This window comes from Colias philodice, chromosome 17, assembly GCF_061535455.1.
Source record: "Colias philodice isolate Cphi_HAF_F1 chromosome 17, ilColPhil1 Martin Lab GWU primary, whole genome shotgun sequence".
In the NCBI taxonomy this organism is placed as follows: domain Eukaryota; kingdom Metazoa; phylum Arthropoda; class Insecta; order Lepidoptera; family Pieridae; genus Colias; species Colias philodice.
Genome location: NC_143102.1, coordinates 1,927,777 through 1,952,784, shown reverse-complemented (window position 1 = coordinate 1,952,784; position 25,008 = coordinate 1,927,777). Strand labels below are relative to the sequence as shown.

General features: G+C 32.2%; 5 protein-coding genes across 6 annotated transcripts in view; 2 read left to right on the top strand and 3 right to left on the bottom strand.

Annotated features, from left to right (window-relative positions):
- Npc1a (Niemann-Pick type C-1a) overlaps nucleotides 1-7,524 on the top strand; it is a 76,307-nt gene extending 68,783 nt beyond the window's left edge. The window contains exon 23 of the mRNA XM_089705789.1: nucleotides 4,226-7,524. Coding sequence (XP_089561915.1) covers nucleotides 4,226-4,344 — 119 coding nt within the window. The 3' untranslated portion in view covers nucleotides 4,345-7,524. The remainder of the gene's footprint in view (nucleotides 1-4,225) is intronic.
- The window catches only part of LOC149480853 (leech-derived tryptase inhibitor C-like), a 242,428-nt gene that overhangs the window by 112,430 nt on the left and 104,990 nt on the right, over nucleotides 1-25,008 (bottom strand). The gene's annotated exons all lie outside the window — the stretch shown is intronic.
- Scp1 (Sarcoplasmic calcium-binding protein 1) lies at nucleotides 7,954-19,479 on the bottom strand. 2 transcript variants are annotated; one of them, XM_089706016.1, is made up of 4 exons: nucleotides 19,348-19,479; nucleotides 15,798-15,976; nucleotides 14,532-14,765; nucleotides 7,954-8,775 (listed from the first exon to the last, which is right to left on the bottom strand). In XM_089706016.1, the coding sequence occupies exons 1-4, from the start codon at nucleotides 19,397-19,399 to the stop codon at nucleotides 8,653-8,655; spliced, it is 588 nt and encodes a 195-aa protein (XP_089562142.1). In that variant the 5' UTR covers nucleotides 19,400-19,479; the 3' UTR covers nucleotides 7,954-8,652. The 2 variants fall into 2 exon arrangements, with proteins under 2 accessions (XP_089562142.1, XP_089562143.1); XM_089706017.1 differs by having other exon boundaries at nucleotides 15,810-15,976.
- bug (thioredoxin domain-containing protein bug) lies at nucleotides 21,006-22,250 on the top strand. The gene is made up of 2 exons (XM_089705487.1): nucleotides 21,006-21,158; nucleotides 21,376-22,250. The coding sequence occupies exons 1-2, from the start codon at nucleotides 21,110-21,112 to the stop codon at nucleotides 22,203-22,205; spliced, it is 879 nt and encodes a 292-aa protein (XP_089561613.1). The 5' UTR covers nucleotides 21,006-21,109; the 3' UTR covers nucleotides 22,206-22,250.
- Nucleotides 22,322-24,669, bottom strand: LOC149480858 (glyoxylate reductase/hydroxypyruvate reductase-like). Its single transcript, XM_089705485.1, has 3 exons — nucleotides 24,143-24,669; nucleotides 23,273-23,534; nucleotides 22,322-23,053 (listed from the first exon to the last, which is right to left on the bottom strand). The coding sequence occupies exons 1-3, from the start codon at nucleotides 24,295-24,297 to the stop codon at nucleotides 22,418-22,420; spliced, it is 1,053 nt and encodes a 350-aa protein (XP_089561611.1). The 5' UTR covers nucleotides 24,298-24,669; the 3' UTR covers nucleotides 22,322-22,417.

Sequence of the window (25,008 nt, the reverse complement as noted above, 5' to 3'; positions counted from 1 at the left end):
TAAAATCATCTTTTCGTGCGAGTTATTCAGTCGCGTTGGTAAACTTGAAATACATTTAGTGTTTTTTGAATAGCTTTTTTGTAGGTTATTCCTCAAATAGATTCAGATGGCCTTAGATAGTGCTGTTGTGCATAATATCGATAAACTGAATCAACATTAAAAATTCAACGGAGTTAAATATATAAATTTTCGATACTTTTCTTCCTATGATTATATATACCTTTTTCGTGAATATATTTTTTATAGATTTTTTGACGTATCATCCAAGTCACCCTGCGCGATTATTATATTGAGTATATTTTTGTAATCAGTATGTTTATTCCATTTATATTATTAGGTATCGGTGTGTAAACCTAGCCCAGTTCTTGTAATGAACCATAACCTTTTAGGGATCACGAGTGGAAAGTCAGTTAACTGTTTAACCTAACTTCTGTAATCGTACGGATTATTGCTTTCATAGGTTAATGTTGGGGAGGGTTTTGAATGGGACATGTGTATTGAAATTTCATGGACACCTAGTTTTAAATGTTGTCATAACATAATTTATTAATTAATTATTAATTTAACTTTTTATTCAATCTTAGTGTCATCACTAAAATTATTTTAGTCTCAATTATCACACGTTTCGTGTAACGTATTAACAACATTAATATGCATTTAAGTTTTCAGATAGATAATAATATTTTGTAAATAACAACTTAATCCAATCACTTGCAATTATTTCATCGTGGCTATGTACACAACACTTTTTCAATACTGCACCACACTATAACGTTTATAAGAACTGGGCTTTTTAACACTTCGCTTTATATGTAGATGTTGTACAAGTGATGTGCATCGTTCAGTCTCGTTAAATTTATCGATGTATTTTACACCGGTGTGGGGGTGGCTTCGCATTCGAATTAGCACACTGATTTTGTAGATTTTTAGAAGCTTTTGACGTGTATTTTTAAGAGTTTTATATTTATTAACTAACTATAATATTTAATGAGAGAGAAATATTGGATCAAACACACGATTATTTATCCGTGTGCTAAGTTCGCAATGCTTGACGGTCACTGTTCAGCCTAACCCACTTTGGTCGTCGATTGCAAACTATCGTGCGTTTCACTTCGATGTATCGATCCACTGCAATCGATGGCATAACTTTAGAATAACGGGCATAAGGTCTCCTTCTATTTATTTAAAGGCATTTATGTAAAGAAATTCTCAATTTGAAATTTTATCGACATCGATAATTGAGAATTGCTTCAGTTCTTAATCTAACCACTGGTTGGTTGAAGGGGCGGCTATTTAGCTAATTAATTTCAATGCATGTCACCTTTATAGTTTTATCGATAGGCGTCATTCCTAGTGTTTCGAATTTAATTTTTTTTTTTTATTTATCGATGTTTTATTGGACGTCACTGCCTCGCCTCTGCACTGTACTTATATGTTGTACTTATTGAAGTACTTAGCGCGGCAGACGTGTATATTATTTAATTATGATCAAATCGAATAGTTAAGCTTGAACGCTAATACATTGAGCACAAGGCTTAAATTCCATTGATGAAATCAAAAGGACGTCGACGTAGTGATGTGCGCACATTACAACGTCGACGTTGCAGATTATCGATATAATATTATAATCAATTCTTTTTATATTTATTTCGTGTGCTTCATGTGAAAATGAGAAATGTGTAAGTCGTTGTGTGTCGGTGTTATTATTAAATAGATTTATTTGAAGGAAATTGACTCTAGATTGTTTAACATTCCTAGATTTCGTTGAGAAATTTGACGAGTCAATTGTCTTTGTGCTGTGTATATGTAGATGTTATTGACCTGCGATGTATCGCCATTTTAAAAGAGAGTTTTACTTATATAAAATTTGCGATTTTCATTGACTTTAAACGTTTTTTCAATTAATTTATTACACCTGTACGAATACAGTTCCTTTGGTACATCGCTGGTTGTATTAGATACGCTGTTAGGTTGCACATTGTATTATTTTTTTCCTTTTATTTCTATTTATTTTTTATGAAACTAACATGGGCATCGCTAACTAACCCATGGTGTCGGATGCAATCGTATAACTACAATACAGAAGTAATATTATTACAGGTACGCCTTTAGACCTGGGATGAACAAATCTATTTATTGTAACATTTTCTGGACACTTTTCGGTCTGTGTTTTATTATACTTGTGATGTATTCATTGAGATTAAACCCCTCTATGTTCCTATAATGTCGAATAGTATTCTGAGATACTGTCTAGAGAACTTTTTTCTTTTTTATTCCGGAATCTCTTACTTAAATTTAGTACTTAATTAGAGGGAACAAATATCCAAAGGTTATGGTTAATTGTATACAAACTGACAACATAATTTGTGATAGAAATAAATTTTGTTTTTTTGATTATTATTTTTGTTTTATTTTTTGTTCGAACCTGCATGTTGCCAGATCGATGGGTTTTTAAGGTCTTTTTTCTTTAACTATATTTCGGACTTTATTAAGCAGATAAATAATCGATTTCATTAATTATATTTTTAAATATTTTGGTAAGATCTTAAAAATTCAGAGTAACAACTTTGCATGATCTGTGCTGTTATTTTTAATCTGTATTATGAACGATGCTGTCTAAACAAGGTCCAATGTACAAATTCTGATATTTATTTTTTCAATAGGATCAGGATCTGCTGAGTGCAAGTGAAAACAGCGTAAGAATTGAAACGTTACTAAAGCACAGCTTATTATGTTGATTTTAGCTGACCTGTAATAAACCTTACGTTAAATAATGTTTAAACTAGTAATTGTTTTGTCTCTTTCTATCTTATTCATAAGAGTGAAAGGGACAGAGTATTTCTTAGTTTAAACATTAGTCAAAATTACGTAAGGGGGTATATGCGGGTAGCGAAGATCAATCTACGTGCGCATTGGCTATGAGCTTTTTTCCGAATTGATGTAACAATATTAAGTGAAATTATTAAAAAAGAGTATTGTAGAGTCTTATAGGAGCCACTCATACGTTTTTATGCAAACTCTGGTGTTATAAGAACAAGACAAACAGTTCAAACCAGTATGTACATAATAATATTTATATAAAAAATCCATTCAATTCAGTTCAATAATATATTGAAAAAAAATTGTTTTGGCTCGGAAATTCTGCTTAATTTCTGGTACTTTATGTGACATCAGTATACACAGAATTAAAAAACAAAATCTAATATTTTACATCGCATAATTATGTTCACTTAATTTAGCCTGCTTGAATTCTCAAATCTTACACTTGTAGTTATGTGTTTTTCACTTATTGTTGTGTTAAAATTGAAGCATGTTATTATTCAGTTTGGAGTTATTTTTTTATTGAGAAAGATTTGTTTATTTTAAAATTATGAACTATTTAAAATTAAATTATTACTAAAAGACTTAAATGGTCTGGTGGATTGGGATAAAATACAAGGTGAGAATTGTCTATTGTTTCTGTTGCCTATACTAAATAGAATTAAAATAAATTCTAAAGATCAGACGTGTTATCTGGTTAACGTAATTATACAAATCTTATAACGTACTTATACAATCTTAAAATAGTAAGAACAATTTTGTATTGCAGGATTCATTTTGATTTTTATTTGCGGGCTTATAATTCTGAATTTCTGAACCAAATTAAACATTTCTTTTGTGAGTGTGGAGTGTGTGGTTAGTACGGATGAAGTCATGTCAGTATGGTGATGGAAGAATCGAGAATAAATGAGCTTTAAAATCGTTAAAAGGCTACACATTGCTTTTTGCATATGTTTTGTCCGCTCATGTAGTGATTGTCATGCCTTTCTTGTAAAGCAAATATTATAACATTAGGTAAAATCGAAAGTATTAGGTAAATCATTTCGTTAATGTTCTATGTTAGGCTAGAAACTAAGCTTTTATAAGCTTGAAGCATTACATGTAGACCAGTGGCGGATTTTTACAATGCAAATATTCAAATTTTGATAAAAAATATTCTATTTTTAATCATTCTATTTTTAATCCAGAAACATTCCTGTGTTTCGTTTAATTTGTAAATTGTGATGGATCGAATTGCTATAATAATATGCTAAAGAAGAACTCGAACACAACAAAGAAAAAAAAAAGATCGTTTGTTGTGTGATACTTATTTAATCTTCTATTATATTCATATGGGTAAGAATTTCATGGTAAATCCGCTACTGGTATTCAAGGCTTGCTAGCTATAACCCCACTTTGTCCATAGGCATAACCCGTCGCCGGGGTGGCTGGCGGGCGGGGCCGGGGTTCGCCTACGGCAGTCTAGACTCGCCAGAGGAGCCCCAAGCGTCTGGCAGCGGCACCGCGCTCACGCAGGAGATGTGATACGATAGAGCTGGCAACACTGACGCTTTTTTAATAACGTCACTGTCACGATGACATTGACAGTTCGGTTTAACGTCACTGTCAATATGGGGGATGACATTGACATTTTATAAAGTGACATTGACAATTAGGTGTACAGTCACTGTCAAAATTGAAATTTGTAGTTCAATGGCAGCACATTCGGCTTGTAATGTTGCTATTGTTGAAAACTTTAATAATCATTCCTATTAGATCTTTATTTGGTTAGAACGGTAGAACGCGACTTAATACTTAGAACTAGCTAACTATAGTTGGTTAGAATGTAAAGAATAACTAATTTTGCTAAAATATAATATCATCGGAAGGCCTATACTCATTGTAAGGTTATTACTACTCTTTGCACTGATCCAATCTAAACAAATTGCCTTAGATTGAAACCTCATAGGTGTAAGCTTTATAAAATTCCAGATTATCATAAGATATGGAATTTGGATAAGGCCTATTGGATTCTGTGATCGTACTAGCAAAAGCTTTGCACTTTTTTCATGTAACTATTTCGTCGTTTACGTCTTAATTAGCCTATCGATATTTTGATGCAATTTTTGTGATTAAAGTATTGTAGTCTGAAAGCAAATTTGAATGTTTCGTACGAAAATCGTATTTGAAACTACACTGGTGCTTTTTAGGCGTTACTTGCAAGACTGACGTCTAGTATTTTTGGGCTTTATAACTATGAAGTATAGGTGATTCGAGATTTAATGTCAACAGTTTTGACCTATTTCTAATAATAGCTGTTTATTTAGAACTTTAAGGGTCGTCTCGAGTCGTAATGCCAGTTACATTAGTTTAAATTTAATAAATAATATAGGAAATATCAAAAAGTGTCAGTGTTGCTATTACATGGACTTGAAATGGTGATATTATTAACGAAGTGAATAGCAAAAAGTAGATCTTTTAACCTTTCTACGAACGAGTGGCATTAGATAATAACAGAGCGACGTTTAAACAATTATTGTATTGCTTTATATTGAAATAAATATATTTGTCAACATCGTTGTTAGTTTTTAAATAGTTTACGATTAGTATGTGAATGGTGGTGATTCGAGTTGCCATATAATTTGCGAAAGATTAACAAAGTACAGGAGCGAATAACATAAGAAAATACTAAGGAAAAATTAGATCATTTCTAGTACTCAGTACACATAATAAATTATAATCTGTTTTTTTATATTGTGAAATTAGATTGTATGTATTTTCTATGACCATACATGATACAGTTAAGGGAGCGCTAAAAAATATCGTCTTTAGTAATATTATTGTAGGCTTGAATATAATTTCTATGAGTTTATTCAACTGTTAAATATTTATTAAATTCAAATTTCAGTTCACGCAGCTCATCCCTTTTAATGAAATTTTAGAAAAAAATAATGTATGATTATTATAAGTAAAGTCTATTGCCCAAATATATCGTCTCGATTGTAATTAAAAATAGATAGTTATCTTTATCTATCGAGAAAGCATGAAAAGGAATGGGTATCATTTTGTTTCATAGAAACGTATATCATGCATTACACATAAGTAGGTATGTATAGATACGTTTTAGTAGAAATGAATGGACTGTATTAGATAAGAATGTAGTAAAGGTGTAGGAAGGCGATTCTTTTCTACTAATTTATTTTAGTCGCATTATTTAGTTTAAAGAATTAGTTATATTTGGTTGGTAGATTTAGATTACCCTGGCCAGTGTTACGAGTCTGAAAATCTTCCTTTGGTATCATAAGTTGTTTTCTAAAGTTTTTTTTATTTGATGTAGAGTAGTAGATAGTATGGAAAACAATATTTTTGGAATGTGATTTGAAGAGTTTGAAAGTAACATCTAGCTGAATAATATCTAAATTTAGGAAGTGCTAGAAATTTTTATATATGTACATACCTAACTACTTCCATTCTCATTAATAAAAAAAACTCTTAGTATTACTTGTATTACCTACTCTGTAATCTTTTAATATTATTTTATACCCCTAAATAATATACCTGGTTCCTGTTAAATATAATGCGACAAAAATAAGTTAGTTAAAATTGATAAGGTTACTTTACATTATTGTCTCGATAGTTTTGATATTATTAACAACCTATTTTATCTATTAATTTTATCTGGTTCATATTTCTATTTTCAATACTCCTATAAAGGCAAGTTACGACCAAAGTTTTTAAAACCAAAGTGAAGAGGAATATTTTCGTTTTAATATAAATATTTATTTGCTTGTGCCTTCTAATGTCAATTTTACGCTTAGTAATTGTAAAATTGTTATTTTTGTGAAGGGATTTAACAGCGGTTAAGAATAATGATTGGAAAATCTGAGGATCGGAAATTATTGCCGATCGAAAAAATAAGTTTCTATTGAAATGGTAATAAATTTGAATTCCATGTTATTACTAGAATCGAAAAAAAAAGAAATGTTCGGAGTTATAACAAGTTTTAGATACCTATGGTATAATTTAAAAGACGCCCGAAGTTACCATAGGTAAATTCGGACACAGTGTAAGAAAGAGGATTTCTTTATTTATAATCTGTTATAAATCAGGTTCCTGATCGAAAAATCTTATTAAATGGTGTTTATATAATCGCTGAGAGTATAGGGAAAGAATAATAAAAATCTTCCATTTATAATTTTATGTTTGCTTATAATTTTTATACGTTTATGTTTAAGAGAGTGAATGTACTTTCAGAAAAATTGCACATAAAGAAATTTTATAAATTTAGATTGATTAATAATTCTTATAGCTTGACCGCAACCGCTGTACCGCGGATTAAGTATGTGCGCGGCGAGGCGGGGGAGAGCACTGACCGTACCGTTTCTTTCTAACTTCTAACTCGTGCTCTTTCTTACCCGGTCCCCGCCTCACCGCACATACCTAGGGCGCGGTACAGCGGTTGCGGTCAAGCTAAAATAACCATGTTTTTGAATTGATGATTGAATAATTTAAATACTATATCGTAGATTAATGTTACAAACATCTTTATAAGATAAAGATATATTATTTCGGTGTTGCTGTAAATAATTATTCTAAATCAATTGAGTACATAATCAATGTTTTAATGTAATCTGTATATTTGCTATTATTGTATAAAGCGTAAATTTTGCGTGATCTTTCGTATTCAATGTGTAATAGCATTTATAATAAATGATATGGAAAATATATTGGATTTTTATTTCATACCTTTCCCTTTATCTTAAGAAATCAAGCAGGCAGAGAATAAAGCAAAAACCGTTCAGCCGTTGTACAGTACCTACCTAGGTAGATAAGTTTAAGGTTTTACAGCTATTGGGACTATTTTTAAAGGATCAAACACATGTTGAAAGGAATATACACAGTAGGTACTTACCTAACAGAAATTCTCCTCGGTCTGCTTAAAAAAAATATACTAATTAGTAATTACTAATAACATTATAAAGCTAAAGAGTTTGTTTGTTTGTATGCGCTAATCTCAGGAACTACTGCGGACTGCGGAGCAATGCGGGTAAAACCGCGGGACACAGCCTAGTACCACAATAATAACTAGTCTAGTACTTAATAAACATTGAGAATTATAGGTTGGATTGGATGGGGCAATCATAAATAAAGAACTATAAAAGAAAACTTAATTTTATTCGTCAAACAATAACAACATATATTTACAATATTTGTGACTAGATTCATATTCTGTTTTGAGCACAATTTCTCTTGTAAATTCGCCTTAAATTGTCTTAATCTGTGGGTATTTACAAATGCTTTTTTTGCGCTTTTATCCAATTTTATTAAACTTAACGCCTGAAACGATTATTCACCAAAACTTTGCAAAACATTCCATTTGTAACGAGGTACATTGAAAGGACGGAAAACAAAAATAAACGCAGAAAACATTGAAACTAATCTAGCGTATTATCTTAGCTAATATTTATTATCTGGAAACATTTATTTTTACAATAGCAAAGTGTCGGTATTTCTTACAATATGCCGTGCATTAAATTCGAAAGCGTATATAAATCAGAGCGCATCTTGTTATATCTATTTTGAGATAGCCGCGAAGCTGTGATATTTATTTTTAACCTTTTCTATGATGTAATTTTATTTATAGATAGTCTAGATATCGGGAGAAATGCTTGCTATTGTTATTTTACATTTAAACGTAAAAAGTGGAGACTTATCAAGTTTGGTTGTCTCATCCCTCTATGCAACCATTTCTTTTTCCGGCTTTTGCATTTGACTTATAGGATAGTTTACCACGCGTAAAAAGACGAAAAGATTTATAATATAGGGATAAGACACTATTTGTTATTATTAATCTTATAGTGCTAAGGGTCCGAACAGTAGATTCGCCTGGCAGTTGTCACTTTGGTCGCTAAGGAATTGCGCGAAAAGCTCTTGATATCTCGCTAAAGTTAAGCCACCTCGTCGCCTGTCGTCATCCTGAATGTAAAACACATTTATTTTATTAAAATTATAATCATCCGAAATCTTCACAATCATAAGAATACAGTAAATGGGTACGTAAAGGTGGTCACGGATGAATTCTACCCATATCCGTGGCCCTGTCGATGCGGCTTGACGGAACACAGTGGGGTTTTGGTCGGTAGGAATCCGACATAACCCACGGCCCCTTCCCCGGAGGCTGTGGGTATCTATGAAAGATTTCCCCACTAAAAAAAAGGTAAAAGTAAAAATATAATTTGTGTAAACTGCATCATTTATAGAAAAAATCAGGACAGAGCACGGTAGTAAATTACCTGTAGATACAATAAACGATTTCTTTAAATTTAAAACAGTAGATAAAACTATACTATAGGAAATTATATAAAAAAAGTAGAGCGAATAGCGATAGACTTTTAACAGTCTACTTAACGTGAACAACCTTCCTTCTTCCTATCCTAACCTTTCTTCCAAAATACATAACATGTTTATAAATAATTATAATATTACTAGAGGTTGGCATGTAGTACACATTGAAAGACAATAGCATTAAAGATATTATTATAATCCTCATGGCAGAACGCTTTACGACGTCCATAATTTATATTTAATATATCGAGTACATACGGCGTATCATAACATGATCCAGGCCACAGTTTCATTTCAATACTGAAATTCAAGGACACCTTTAAATGTGTATCGATCAAGTATCAATCATATAACTATCTACTTATTTCTGAGTGTAAAATATACAGTATATTAAAAGTGGAATATATTTGTTTATATTAGATAGATTTTTCTTATTGATTTTAGCTCCCGATAGAAGAAATATGTATTTTAAACGTGAAAGTTTGTGAGGATGGATTCTGTTAGATATTTTAACGCAAAAAAAAAACTGATCGAATATGTTTAAAATAGCACAGAGATAAACTATCTCGACTACTCAATTGGATTTCATCCTCACAGTAAAAAACATCCCAGTTCCAGAATAATTTATAACTTCCTAGGTCGTATAGGCGTATGCCTCTTTATTAAAATTAGATAAATTTGGAATTTCCCGTTTTTCGTTGATAATATTTTGGTGTAGAAATAAATGTTTCTTTTTGGTACAAAAATACGATCCAACTGCTGTTCTATGTTAATTACTAACTTCCTCTTGTTAAATCTCAATTATAATAAAGACGAAATGTGTATTCGCTTATTTCAATAAAAACATTCACGCTGCGTAAAACTTTTTAACAGTTTTGCCCTGGAGATGTGCCAATTGGTCTTACAATAGTTAATTCTTAACTAGTTTTTATTGTTGACAATTACATTTTATTGTAGCCATTAATTTTTAATAGTAAATTAATGATACAACTGTAGACTTAGCTAACAGTATAGTAGTGATTGTCAAATATCTAAAATGGAAGATAAGCAGAAGACAGAATAAGTTAGCCTGAACATTTTTGAAAACAATACATAAATTATGAATTATTATTATTAGGAGCAACATTGCTAATATATTTACGAATATAGATACTATTGACCTATGATATCACTAAATTGTGAGTTCAGAATTGAAATTTCTCTGGCCTTTGCTTTTTTTCAGTGTGGGAGCACTGATTTTTATCTGGACACTTTTTTAATTAACTTTTTGAAAACAACCCTCTCCTCAGAACTAGGCACATGTAGGTACTTTAAGACAGGAAGTCTCTGGAACATGAACAGTATTAATTCTGAGTCGCCAGCGACAGTGCGTAATAGCTCCAAAGGATGGCAACCCTGGTCAAGTATGAAAAATTTGGAAAATCCAAAAGTGCACGCCTCATAATTTTTTTTTAATAAATATTTATTACTAGCTGTCCCGGCGAACTTTGTACCGCCCTGTCAATGTATGTTGTGTTACCTTTTAGCTGAACTAATTTAGGCTTTGATGAACGTAATACAATGATACAAAATAAATAAAGATATATAACAGCATTTTATTTCGATGAATAACACATAGGTATAGGAAAAAGAATAAAAAAAAACAATAATTAGATACTTGATTACTTCATACACGTGCCAGAGAAAAATTATCGAATTAAACTACGTTTTGCAGCCTGGGATGCATTCGGATTAACTCTTTTCATTCTTTAACTGGTGTCGACCACGAAATCGTTTCCTTTCACTTTAGTTATGATAGTTCTACCACTATCATCTTGTTGCCTGTGATAGTTTCTACAGTAAATTTTCGTGGATTCCTTTTGGAACACTCGCTGTCAACCATGCATGGTGATTGGCGGTTGATGGTGCCACACGGTCCATCAATCATATTCGTGATTACAACATAATGTCGGTCTGGATCGATTGAATACATCCATCATTGAATAATCCGAAAGATGTGTTGCTTTAATGTAACTCATTGCTTGAAAACACGTGTGGTAATGTCGAGCCGATCACTTGATAATTGTCCGGGACGCAGCAGTAGAATAATTTCCATCCATTTTGGATTTCATGTAAATGTAATGAATAGATCCAGGCCGACCATAATGACGAACATATGTCATTGCATCTTGCGCATATTCATGCGTATGACTTGGGCTACCTGTGTATGTCGCCGGTAAAATAGCACCTAAGCACCTAAATAGCCCAATATTTTCTGCATCTTCTTCTCTGTGCTAATTGCATCGCGTAAATGGATGTAATCTTCAAAACGCAATTAAGCTTGGTTCAATCGAATGAGCCAGGGCCTCCGTTTCAATTTTAACGTTATAATATTATTTCAACGCAATATTGTTGAAGCAGTCGACGAAATCGCGACAAATAGTTGTCAGAATTTTTACATTTTTAGAGATTTTTTTTTTAAATAATTAATCGAACTATCCTTCTTGGTTAGTTTCCTCACAGAAAATACCTTATCAACTTCTGAAAGCACGCGTAAACTTTTATGCTTAGATTACAAAATAAAAGACAGATGGAGCGTTGCCGAACTAAACCGAATTATTTTTCGTCATTTCCATAAAGCTATGTGTGCTGTCATTTCGCCGTTGCACTGTACCAACACGGTGCTTCTGTGTGCGTGTTATGTTACCAGATAATGAAAAATTTCCCAAATTTTTGCCCGACTACGGAAGAAAGAGGGTTATGTTTTTCGAGTGTATGTATGTATAATATTTCTTTGACACGCCCTGCAGTATAAACTGTTGGATCGATTTTGAGTTGTGAGGTGTCATTGCAATCATCTGAATTATGAAGGTAGTGGTGGTAGTGACGTAGGCTACATAAATAAGCAGTCATGTTTTAATTTTTATTTTAATACAAATTCGGGTTTATGATATTATTTTATAATATTGCAAAAATTATTTTGTTACATAAAGCACCTATCTACTAAAGTTAAATATGGACAAAATAATTTTATTCAATTTTTAATTAATTACATTAAAAAACAGTTTTTATTTTTCAAAACATAATATGAATGCGAATAGCGGTAGTTATTAATCGAGAATGCGGGACATTTTATTTTCAATTTTCATCATATCCATCATGGAGTTCACATGAATTAAATCGCGAGCGAAAACGACTATGACGCTTTTTATAAATGTAATAAAAAAAATGTATAATGCTTATTAAAATAATCTAATAATGATCATGAACCTTTATTGCACTATAGAAATAATCACATTGAAGATCGAAAAATCCAACAGCACTACCCCGAAGATCTTTTAACCATTTTACCGTTTTACCCCTAAAATTGGCAAATTCATTTTCAAAATACTGGCAGCATACGTTGAAGTTTTGAATTCCTTCGTATATGTAAAATTATTATTTGTATATAAAATTAAATAAGCCAAATAATCTACAGAAAACCTGTAAAACGATGTTTTATCTTTTTGTTTGTTTTCGGGAACAAATTTTACAGCGTTTTAATATCACAAGACAGCATTTTTTTACTAAAATATCAAACCCATTTTGACGTATTGCATGACACTAGAATCGCTATAGCACTGCCGGAGATTCGTATTCGTTTTTGATTTCGTATTTTCTTTGACAAGGGCGACGGACGATTGACATGCTCCATCTGCATTTTATTTTGTAATCTAAGCTTTTATGTATCTGCTTTATATTTGAGGAATTTTTATGTATCTGCTTATTGCACTTTTCAATAATTGATTTAAAAAAAATACAGACAATAGTTTATTCACCCTTTTTACTTTTGAATTATTTTACACAAAATACATTTTTGAACGCATGAATGTCAAACAATATTTTGACCGTAATTCAACCGTATTTGACTGGATTGACAACTAATGATTGACATGTACGAAAATCAAAATTATTTTTATATAGTGGCCCGCCCCGGCTTCGGCCGTGGTACATATTTCGCAATAAAAGGTAGCCTATGTCCTTTCTCGGGTATCAAAATATCTCCATACCAAATTTCATGCAAATTGGTTCAGTAGTTTAGGCGTGATTGAGTAACAGACAGACAGACAGACAGAGTTACTTTCGCATTTATAATATTAGTATGGATTATTTTTGTTTATTTAATAACAATTAAACCACATCGAATCAGACCCTGAAAAATGAAAGGGTTCTATTCCTGAGCATACTCAAGCGTAAGAGAAAAAAAAAGACTCGATTAGTAAAGTATTTCGGTCGCTATCGTGTTAACAAGAAAAAGGATCCGCACATACAGACACACGGACGTCCAAGACAGAACTTTTTTAAACTGTTTTTTAACTAGTTTAAATAACAAAAATGACATCAAAAATATCATGAACGTTAAAAATAGTGTTTTTTCTTAATATGTGTGTGTATGTTTTATCTTACAAGTGCAATGTATGATACATAAAGACATTTTAAGTTTGAAAAATCAGATGTTTTGCGCGAAGTGACAGTAGTACCCACCTCAACGCTTCGCTTATGAGGCGTGCAATAGGTAAATGTCATAACTGAAAAATGTATAGAGCAATAATTTTGTGCTATTAATTATGTGTTCGCACCTTGTTGATTCTACATTATTAGATATAGATATTGTGCGAGGATAGATAATATAGGTACCTACATTACATATTGTTATTTTCATATTGTTATTGTCTATGTATTTTTACAAAATGTGAATTATATTATGTACCTACATTTGTGTGAAAATATACCTACCTTTTCTTGTTTATCAGTGGTTTTATTTCGTAAAATAAGTTGTATTTTTATGGTACTAACACTAACACTTTTCCTAATGTTTCCGGGATTATTTGTATATTCTCTCTTAGCGAAATATTATAAGTATCATTGTTATCGGTATCGGATACATTAACAGTGTCTAAAGCAATTACTGTAAGTTGTATTAAAGCAAACAAACAGACGATCGCAATTGATATCGTCATTCGCATAAATATTCCGAATTAACTCTGCCAAACTCACGCAGATATTTCAGGAAACGCGTAATTTTACGTGCTTTTCGTCGAAATACGTAACTTGGACAATATCTTCATAATTCTCCTCATTGATTAATGATTCATATAAACTATATTTTAAGATGTTGATAGCTAGCTATTAACGAGCATTACCCAGGTATATCTATGTCATGACACAAAAGGAATATATTTTACTTTTAGATCCTGAAAGACATTACCTAGTTATAACTTTTTTTTTGTTACTCCCCACTATGAATCAAACCCACGACCGATCGGTTTGACTCGGACTCTTTACCTAACCATCATACTAAGGAGGACAACATATCAATTACTAACTTAATATATTATAATTCTATATCTAAATATTCATATACTCACATTCAATAAGGAATTAAACGAGTCATCAATAACCTTGATATCATCCACTACCATCCTTTGAACACAGTCGTATCTGAACTCTTCAATACCAAGAAGACCGTCCGCATTAATATCCAACATCCGGAAGTTAGTTTCAATGAACGCCTTCATTGCTTGCGGGAAATCCTCGTACTTCTTGCCGATACAACTGTTCTTTACTGCTTGTTTGAACTCATCCACAGTGATCATACCGTCCTGTAAATTGCTGCTAAATTAACGAGCTAGAATTGCCGAAATTGTTCACATTTAAAGCGAAAAGCGTGCGTTGCGAAAGAGCGTGCAAAGTTCATGCGTTCATCTTTACGTATAACATAAATGCCATGCATAATTTCTGTATTTTTCATAATATTGTCGTATTTAATAGACGAGTCGTTCGGTCTATTAGTCTTATTTGAAAAGTATAGAAAAGATTGGATAGTATAAAAAATACAAACATCACTGTTTGTATTTCAGTAAGTATTATCACTTTAGATTTAGGTAGGTAATAATCAAACAATCGTTAAAGACATTTTTAATATTTACAATCACATAAAAAGTTGGAACTGTAAAAAATGTCCCTCTGTCTCTTTAGAAAAAACATTTGTCCCTCTCATCTCGTTATATTAGTCACATTTTATTAACGTGTGTAAAATTGACCTGTTCTACAGGAATTTGAGGTTAACACAAAATTAAGTAAAACACAAATTATAATACATTTTCATGTGACATGTGTAAATGTAACGAGTGATTTACGAGTGCATCCGGACATATAAATGGATAATATTATTAATAATTTTCGCATAGTTGCGAAATGACTGGAAAATCATGTTTCCTACTGTTCATTCTGTGCTATTTCAAACCCTTTGGATCATAATCTATCAATACCATCATGATATGTTTCTATCACGTATTGTTTTAATTTGTAACATCTAGTAGGTACCTAATGGTATTACGGGAAATCCTCTGAGATATGATATATTAAAAATGTAGAGACGAGAAAACCATACATTTTTCTACAAGGTTTTAGGACTACATAAATACTATCTATGCTATATAAATAAAACTACAGTTAATATATAGGACCTGCAATATTTTTTCAAATCCTAAAAGCTATTTATAACTCACGACACGACTTCACAACGATCGTGCACTAACTACAAAGGCTAACAGTACCTACACCTAGTGAAACTAAGCTGGTACATCGAGAACATAGCTGCGATGCGTGTAATGTAATGTGGGGTAACCGACATAGTCTGGCACCTTGTCGAAGTCAGCCAGCTGCGTGATCTCTTCCCAGAGGCTGAGCATAATGTGCTCGTACTTCTGCAGCCTGGCGGCGCTGCAGTCGCCCTTGCCTTCGAGAACGCAAGTGCGCAATGCTAGGCATTGGAAGTCGTGTGCGTCAAGGTAGCCGTTGTTGTCGATATCTGTAACACGATGTTATGTATTTTAAATAAATATGTATCTAGTGGATAATTTATATCTGGGGATTGATATTAGGGGTATATTTTGCATGATGCAAAGGGGATCTTTAAGTGGTGCCTACCTACTCCCTACAACTGGTTTTTATCAACAAATGTATAAAAAAAACTTAAAATACATCTATCAGAACTTATTCCCATCATGTCAACGAAGTTCTCTTTTTTCGTAGAAAATCATATTGCTTTTCGATAAAAGGACTTTCCTTCATATAATCTATTAATACTCTAGTACCCACTTTGTGACTCATATCTATCACACTATTGCAGATAATAGAACGAAAGAATGGCTGTCACATATCTAGGTAGTAAACGATTTTATTTTAAGACACGTTATTTTGAACCAGAAATAACAATTAACATCTTAATTGCTTGGCAAGCGAATTGATTGTATAGAATAATTAAAATGTAGTATTTTTGTAGGTAGTTTAATTAGCAAATAATCTTCCTGATATCGTAGCCAACTGATTTGTCACAGACAGCTGTTGCAAGGGTTGAATGAAATTCTAGTAAATGGAGTAGGTATAAGACTTTAATCGGTCGCAATGATGTTCACCCTTCACTCCTGCTTTGATAAATTTATCGACTATTTGAATTATATCTAATTGAGTAGGTAACTAATGTCTGATCTTTTATTTTTATCGTTAACAATACATTGAAACTCTATTGTTTATCATACCTACACTAATTAAATTGTTCAAACAAGCACCTACTATCCACCAACAAATCGTATCCCAAACCGTTTACAAAGTTTAAATGTCTGTTTATGATCATACACAAAACCTGGCAAGACCCTGACAGGCTGACATTGCGTCTCAAACAATCTCTATTTTGTTTCGTAATGATGAATTAGTCTGCCTACTTGGCGAAGCGGTAAACAATGGTTGCTCATCTGTATGCCAAGCCAAGATGCAATCTTTCGTAATGTTTAGTTAACATTGTAAATAATAATGTTAAATTCATGATTCAAGAGGACATTGCTCATTTATCATCATCATTATTTGAATGATTATGTGAATAATATATAATGTGATGATGTGATACTTAGTTCGAATTAAACTGAGATGTAAATGTTATTATAGACAAAATAACCTTGCCGTTTACAAATTATTTTTTTTGTCTATAATCTGTCTGAAAAGAAAAAATACTACTCACAAGGGCCGTCACTAAAATTTATTATCTGTGTGTGTAATTCAAAAGTAGGCGGTCACCACATCGTTATCGTAACGTGTAAAAATAGTTTTTCGTTTGCTATAATTGCCTCTAGATTTATAACCCTAATCGATGTTTGCCAATAGACATTCAATGCCAATGTGAGGTTCACTGCGTGTCAAACTGAAACACTTTTTAGATTTTTATCATCCTACGCAATCGCGTTAATTAAGATTATAGGATTAGAGAGCGCTAGTAATAGATTGATTTGTAGCTTCCTTCCAAGTTTTTAAAAGTTTAATTATTTTTATAAGTTCAACACAGTGCTTTATAGAACGGCAATGTATTTTGGATTCATGTTATTTTGAGTTCTGTAACAATTTAAACTACATAGTACTACTTTGTCTTCTTCTTCACCATGAGATGCGTTTATAGATGTTTGCGAATAGCCGCATTTAAACAACCTTTGGCATTAAGATTTATAGTACTTAAGTATTGTTATAGGTGTTACAGTTGTAACACCACCAATCTTACAATGTTTATAGACGGTGGTGGACACCGTGGACACTTAACGTGAGATGGCCCACGCCCCTTTGTTCGCTCTACCATGAAAGTTTTCGATTATTGCAATATTAAATAGATTAAAATCTCTGGTGGCCTTTTTTTGCAGTAGAGTTTACCAAAAAATATGAGCTATGAAAGAAGTGGTGGTTTAGCAACAAGCACTTTATGACTATCTCTGATATATCGTAGTTGGTTAAGAACAACATATTTAAGAACAGCTATTATTTTTATCTTGTTTAAAAGAAATGTAAACTTCACATCTTAGATGTGAAGTTCTTATAGATAACAATTTATAATTACACTCCGCCGTATCTTTAAGATAACAATTTATAATTACACTCCGCCCACTTTAATATTTTGATCTAAAATTGACGAGACTTATGTAGGTATCTACGTCAGCTCTCGATTTGATGTTAGTTCGACTCCTGTAACCTACCTCAATACTTTAATAATTATTGTCAATTAATATTATAGTACTTGCAGGCGACAACAGATAGGTATTTCTAATCTAAATATTAATTTATATTGTAAGCAACTATCTATATAAGGTATCTTGCATCAAACTTCAAAGGAGGGGTAGCTAGTTTTGCTGTCCCTGCAGTGGGACATACAGATCTGGCTCTGATCATCTGATAAGTCGATAAATATTTTGATGATAAAAACTTGAATCAAACGAATCTCTGAAGTGAATTATAATTTGCATTTACCTTTGGCATTTTTAAACTATTATCATTAATTAATGAATTGAAATAGATTAATATATTTCAAATACTACAATGGCCGCATGCCAATCCTAATTACAATTAAAATACTTGTCAAAGTATTGTGATTGATTACATTCTAATAAGTTGTTGACATGCGGATACATATTTAGAGCACACAAAGTGGGATCATTGCCTAATTACTTATTGTACTTGAACGATTAACGTCTCTAACTATAAAGGTAAAAGGACCCATTGACCATGTACTTCAAAATAAATATTTTTATAAAATAAATATTTTTATATCAATAGGTGTGACTTGAGATACTGAATGCTGTGCTTTTTCGGTAATACTTTAATGTTTAATTGCATTTTGAAATCAAACTGATTTTTGAGAAAGATTTTCATTCTACGAAAGTCACGGATAAAATACTATTAAGTTATTTCAGGATCTCCTGAACTAAACATAAACTGTAAGAAAAAGAAAAAGCTTACATAATAATTATTGATATCACCAACACATCATCAGCCTTAATTACTAATCTATGATAATTTCTTGATAATCACTAAGCTCAACAAAATAAAGTTTCGCATTTTATTTATTAGGTAAACCTATGGACATATTATAATGTCTGTGTGTATTAATTTATCCAATAAAAATTAAGGGTTAATCATATTAATTTAAAATAACCGAAAACTATATGCTATACTGCTAATAATTATATTTAAATTATTGATTCATCTGTATTGTGCAACAGTAATTCTAGTAACCATTACACAGTGTACACATTACCTATGCTTGTTAGCCATATCACAACCGACGATAATTATTTAAAATAATAAGTTTGAACATACAACTTTTTGATGAAAATTTTACATGCATCAGTAAAGTTCATGCCTTACCGTAAAGGTATCGCACGACAAACGCGACTCTATTATCCCAGGAATACGCCATAGTTTCGGGTGAAGTATTTGTTTAGTCGCGGTTAGAAACACCGATCGGCACGGGATTCTAGTGGGAACTGAAACGCTGATGCGATACACGCTGTCACTACAGTAAACTAAATTTATCTTTTGTCGGCTGGGATATGAAAACACCTTTAGTTACACATTTACTATCATATGAACGAAGTGGTCAGCATCATCGCGGTGTCAGCCGAAGTTCTTAATCTTAAGTTAGCCGAAGTACTTACCGAAATGTCTACGAAATAGAGGACATTTAAAGTTGAAGTCTGCTACTCCAGTAGTAATATATTTTGGCCGTTGATTTGTCGCCGTAAGATGGTTGAAATCGTTACATTCTAATCAAACTCGTGAGATTGTTGCAAAAGAGTGTTATGAAGATGACGACCTTTCGATACTTAAATTGCATTCCTGCGGGATTATTATAATCTAACCGCGTTTATAATAATTTTATGCTCACAAGTAAAATCATTAAAACCGAAGTAGGTATTTTTGTTTCCATATTTTGTGCTATTGGATTATACCTATCTGTGTAAAAATTAGCTCAGTTTGATACCTAGTCCATTTCATAGGAAACGTTTGAAGAAAGCATAAAACAACGACGTTAGCATTTATATTCGACAAGACTAAATGCCAGGACATTAATCCATCTACATTTTATACCTATTACTAAGGTATATAAACCGTCGGCTTTCTTTGATCGTTGCAGATGTTTTGGAACAGGAATAAATCGTAGTTCCAATTAATAGCGGCTGAATCATTGAAGTTGGTGACTGTCTCGAATACTTGTAGCTCAATTAGCAAACTATATTATATTGTTGACTTGGAGTGTTAGAAATCGATATTGGTAGGTATAAAGTTTTGAACAGAAATAAGAGTAGAACAGAAATAAGAGTATAAGCTGTATTTTATTTAAACAGATGTGGCATATTAGGTACTACTGTATCTCTTTGTTTGAAGAATGTATGTATTTTTTTTTGCTTATCCTCATATTCTGGGTAGGTACCTATTATTTATATAAAATATGTAAGAATAGCTTTCCGCCCGCGGCTTCACCCGCGTTTTCAAAGAAAAGCCGCATAGTTCCCGTTCTCGTGGGATTTCCGGGATAAAACCTATCCTATGTGTTAATCCAAGTTACCCTCTATATGTGTGCTTAATTTCATTGCAATCGGTTCAGTAGTATTGAAAGAGTAAAAAACACACACATCCTCATAAACTTTCGCGTTTATAATACATATTAGTACTATTAGTAGGAATAGTAGGAACCAGTCTGTAGGAATTAGTAGGATAAGTGTGAGTAGTTGTGAAAGACGATATATTTGGTTCGCTAAGGAAAATCTTATAAGATTTTTTTAACTTTATTTCAACTCGCGTGTGCAATATTCAACTTGGTGCAGATGTAAATGACTGATATGAGAAGGATATCAGTGATATGAGTGTCATAAGCTTAGATCATTACTTAATGATCTAAGGTCATAAGTAATTATTAATGTTTTATAGATTATGCAACTAAATTATTATATTATTTGAGAATGAAATGGAACGTAAGTTCTGTTATTTGTCAAATGAAATGACATTTAATTTTTGACGTTCCTTTTTTTTGTGTTTATAAAATGTCAAATGCTAAAAAATAATACACAGCAAACTCCATTCCTAAAATGAAAAATTAAATATTTATTTAATAAATACATTGATTAAGATGCACTTATTTAAAAATTTCCATATCCTAATATTGGTGCTCGCTTGTGGTAAGTTTAGTTCTGATGATAAATAATAAATGTCACGCATCAATATTATAAAAATTTGTTTTGCATCGAATTTACAATTCAGTAACTATATTCATGATATTTCTTTCAACACTAATTTATGCAGTATGTTTAATACTGAATAAGTATTGCAACGAAAAGGAATTTCATTTCCATTTGGACGTTGATAAATTCTATTGAAAAATGTATTTTGTTTCAGGCATATCATTAAGTAAACAATATGATATGGACGAAGAAGTTGCTATCGATGTGCCAAGAGACGAAGACATGGAAATGGAGACGGTAGACGACTCAGAATCATTACTCTCTAATGTGGTTTCTGACATGAACCGTACCTTATCAAATCTATACTTCCATGTCACTTCTTCAAATGTTACTGCCGAAAATAAAACACAGACATCAAATGAAACCAAAAAACTTGTAAAATGTAAAGATATTATCTATGAACCTGAGGATTTAGAGCCATCGGTTGAAATAATCAATGGAAGTGCTTTAGGGAAGTTGCTGCAATCAAAACCTGATGTTCCCGGCCGAGATGTGGAAGCTGACTGTGTTTTAGTGCTATTTTATGCAAGAGCATGTCCTTTCAGTGCACATGCTGCACCTCATTTCAATGCTTTATCAAGATCATATCCAAATATCAAAATGGTGGCTTTAGATGCTTTAAAACATTCCGGAATTAATGCCCAATATGGTATTGTTGGTGTGCCTACTTTAAAGATGTTTCACAATGGCCGACCAGTGGGCAAATTTAATGGAACTGAATATAATATTCACTTGTTCAGTAAATTTGTTAATGCTATAACTGGACAGAATCCCCAGGGACTGTTGGTAATGTCTAAGGACTTTCAAGGCCCAGTGTCAAGTGTAGTTGAAAAGGAAACTGACTATTTTCTAATATTGTCATGGTTGTTTATTGTTGTGTGTTCTATTTATTACTTCATGGAATCAAAATGGTGGACAATGATTGTGGAAATGGTGCAAAACAATTGGAGGGAATCTGTCGCTCAACATGAGCATAATGATTAAGACTATTTATTTATAAGTGTTTATTAAATGGTGTTTGTTTTTTAACTGTTGTTTCATTTATTTCAACTCTATAATGTAGAAGTTACCTGTTTCGGAAATTTCAATAAAAGGCTATGTACTGCAATATACTGATAAATAAAATATATTCAAAATAATAATATATCCACAAGATATAAATAGCAAAAAATATAATGTATTAAAGCTTAAAATATCTACTTTAATTCTGCTGGCATTTCTGTGCCATTCAGAGCGGCAATAATATTATTTGCTGTCAATTCACTCATGGTGTTTCTCGCTTCAATGGATGCACTGCCAATATGAGGTAGAACTACACAGTTCTTTAGATTGAACAATGGACTATCGAGTGGTAGAGGCTCGGGAGTAGTGACGTCGAGTCCCGCTGCTCGTATCGTACCATTCTGCAAGGCTTCTATCAACGCATTTTGGTCAACAGTACCACCTCGGCTGCTATTCACGAAAATGGCAGTTTTCTTCATCTTTTCAAATGCACTTTTATTGAACATCTCCCTTGTTTCTGGAACCAAAGCGGCGCAGCAGATGACGAAGTCGCATTTAGCTAGCAGTTCGTCAAATGAAACTTTAACTGCACCAATTTCTTTGGCTTCTGGTCGTTCACTTCTGTTGAAGTATAGAATTTGAGCTGTGTTAAAAGACTTGACGCGTTTGGCAACGGCTTGGCCAATTCTGCCGAAGCCGACAACGCCTACAGTGGCTCCAGCTAAGCCAGGCCCTGTCATCCATGTTGGAGCCCAGGAAACCCAACCACCTGTTTTAGCTTCATTTTGCGCCTCTGGAAGTCTTCGTGATGTAGATAGTAGAAGAGCTAGCTGTAAAAATAAATAAGAAATCAGTTAATTTTTTTTATTTCTTACCATACAGAATTGTAGAATGCGTACAAGGGTTTTTGCTAGTACATATAGTACTTTTTCCAAATGTCACACATGGTTACAGAAAGCTTAAATTTTTGTAATAAGCAGCAGATATACTGAGCAGCTAGATATACCACCATCAGAATTACAATGATTACAAAAATGTCCTTTACTCACAGTTAATTCAGCCGTAGCATCTGTCAACACATCAGGGGTATACCCAATGCGAATGCCTCTCTTCTTACATTCCGCAACATCAATATGATCGTGTCCCACAGATATTGTCGCTACAACTTTTAGCCCCTCCCCTGCAGTATCTAATAATTCCTTATCTATCTTTTCAGTGAGCGAACAGTATATACCATTCACTCCAGATATTGATTTGAGGAGATCAGCTCTTGGAATGGGCAGTGGATCTTCCCATAGTCTAACGTCACATCTGTAATAATTAAGATTTTTTTAGGACAATGTTTAGTATTATTACTAGAAAAATTATATACCTACATACACAACACACTGTAATAATATGGATGCTGGGTATCATTGAAACTTGTTAAGTATAATTAAAGGAAGTAGGTAATTGGTATTTTGGCTATTTTTAGCTTAGTATTTATTTTATATTATGCAATACCCATGTATTTTACTTTTATATACATTATTTGTAGTTTGAAAATAATTTGCTGTAATTGCATTTGTGGATATATGTATGAGCCTATTGGAAATAAGCTAGATATTTGTGAAATATATTATGTAATATGTGTAGGTATCATTTCTACACACTACATGTTTTTGTACCACAAACAGTTATTTTAAACAACTTATGTTGGAAGCTGATAATAGCATATACAATATAAATTATATAAAATTCCAAAAAAATTTATCAGAATTATGCTAGTTCTTTCTTTTTTCAACAATATTCATAAAATTCAGTTTCAGGAATTCATCTAATATTATGTTCTTTTCAGAAAATGAATCTTCAGACATCAGAAGTAAAGATAACTTATCTAATCATCATCCTATGTAATGCATATTTAATAATATACTCACTGTTTCTTTAGAATATTTATTCCACCCTCTGGCATATCAGAGCGAGTAACAAACACTTTAAATTTTCCTGACTGACTCATTTTCCTGTTTAAATGAAATACTTTTCCCGTTCTAACTAAGCTAACAGGAAAAACTACGATCCTTTTATAAAGCATTAATCAATGAAACTCGTTAATTTTTTACAATTTAATTTCCGTACATTGAAGGTTATGTCTACGGAAGATATTTCGGCGGGACCTCTTGCGGTTTTCTAGTCTCTGGCTTGAAAAATGATGGTTTCGCAAAATATATCGCTAAATGGAGCGTAAACACTGTACCCAGTATTACTCTTCCTTTAGTCGAATTTATAAATGACAGACCAGACATAATAGGTGTATACTTGTTAACGAAGTTCACATCTAATTTATTCACACTTCACAGACGATATCTAACTTCTAACCTTGAACTTTTTGAGTGATAATAATTATGAAAATTGAAAAAAGACAAGCAGCTGTAAATTTGCAATGAATTTGCGGTGATGACATCCGTCACCTGTCAACAGTCAGCTGATGTCAATTGTCAATAAAGATGCGTTCCAGAATAATTATAGTTGCGTCGTCTGTAGATAAATTACGAAAAATTTAAAAATTAACACTCACTAAAACATTTTATGATTCACATAAAATAATTATAATTGACTATTGTTAGAAATAAATGTCGACGATTATTTATAAGGTAGTTGTAAGCTTTTTAATAATGTATACCACATATCGTATTATTAAAATCTGTGATTAAAATAATAAAAACCTATAAAAACAGGAGTAAGAACATTTTTACTAATAATTGTAGATAGAATCTACGGAAATTATTTTAATTTTTATTATGCA

Coding starts and splice junctions, on each gene's coding strand:
- Scp1 (XM_089706016.1), bottom strand. CDS start 19,399: ATGGCGTATTCCTGGGATAATAGAGTCGCGTTTGTCGTGCGATACCTT. Junction 14,766..15,797: donor TCGACAAGGTGCCAGACTAT/GTCGGTTACCCC, acceptor AGCAATTTACAG/GACGGTATGATCACTGTGGA. Junction 8,776..14,531: donor CGTTTAATTCCTTATTGAAT/GTGAGTATATGA, acceptor TTTTACATTCAG/GATGACGACAGGCGACGAGG.
- bug (XM_089705487.1), top strand. CDS start 21,110: ATGCACTTATTTAAAAATTTCCATATCCTAATATTGGTGCTCGCTTGT. Junction 21,159..21,375: donor AATATTGGTGCTCGCTTGTG/GTAAGTTTAGTT, acceptor ATTTTGTTTCAG/GCATATCATTAAGTAAACAA.
- LOC149480858 (XM_089705485.1), bottom strand. CDS start 24,297: ATGCTTTATAAAAGGATCGTAGTTTTTCCTGTTAGCTTAGTTAGAACG. Junction 23,535..24,142: donor ATAAATATTCTAAAGAAACA/GTGAGTATATTA, acceptor TAATTATTACAG/ATGTGACGTTAGACTATGGG. Junction 23,054..23,272: donor ATGCTACGGCTGAATTAACT/GTGAGTAAAGGA, acceptor TTATTTTTACAG/CTAGCTCTTCTACTATCTAC.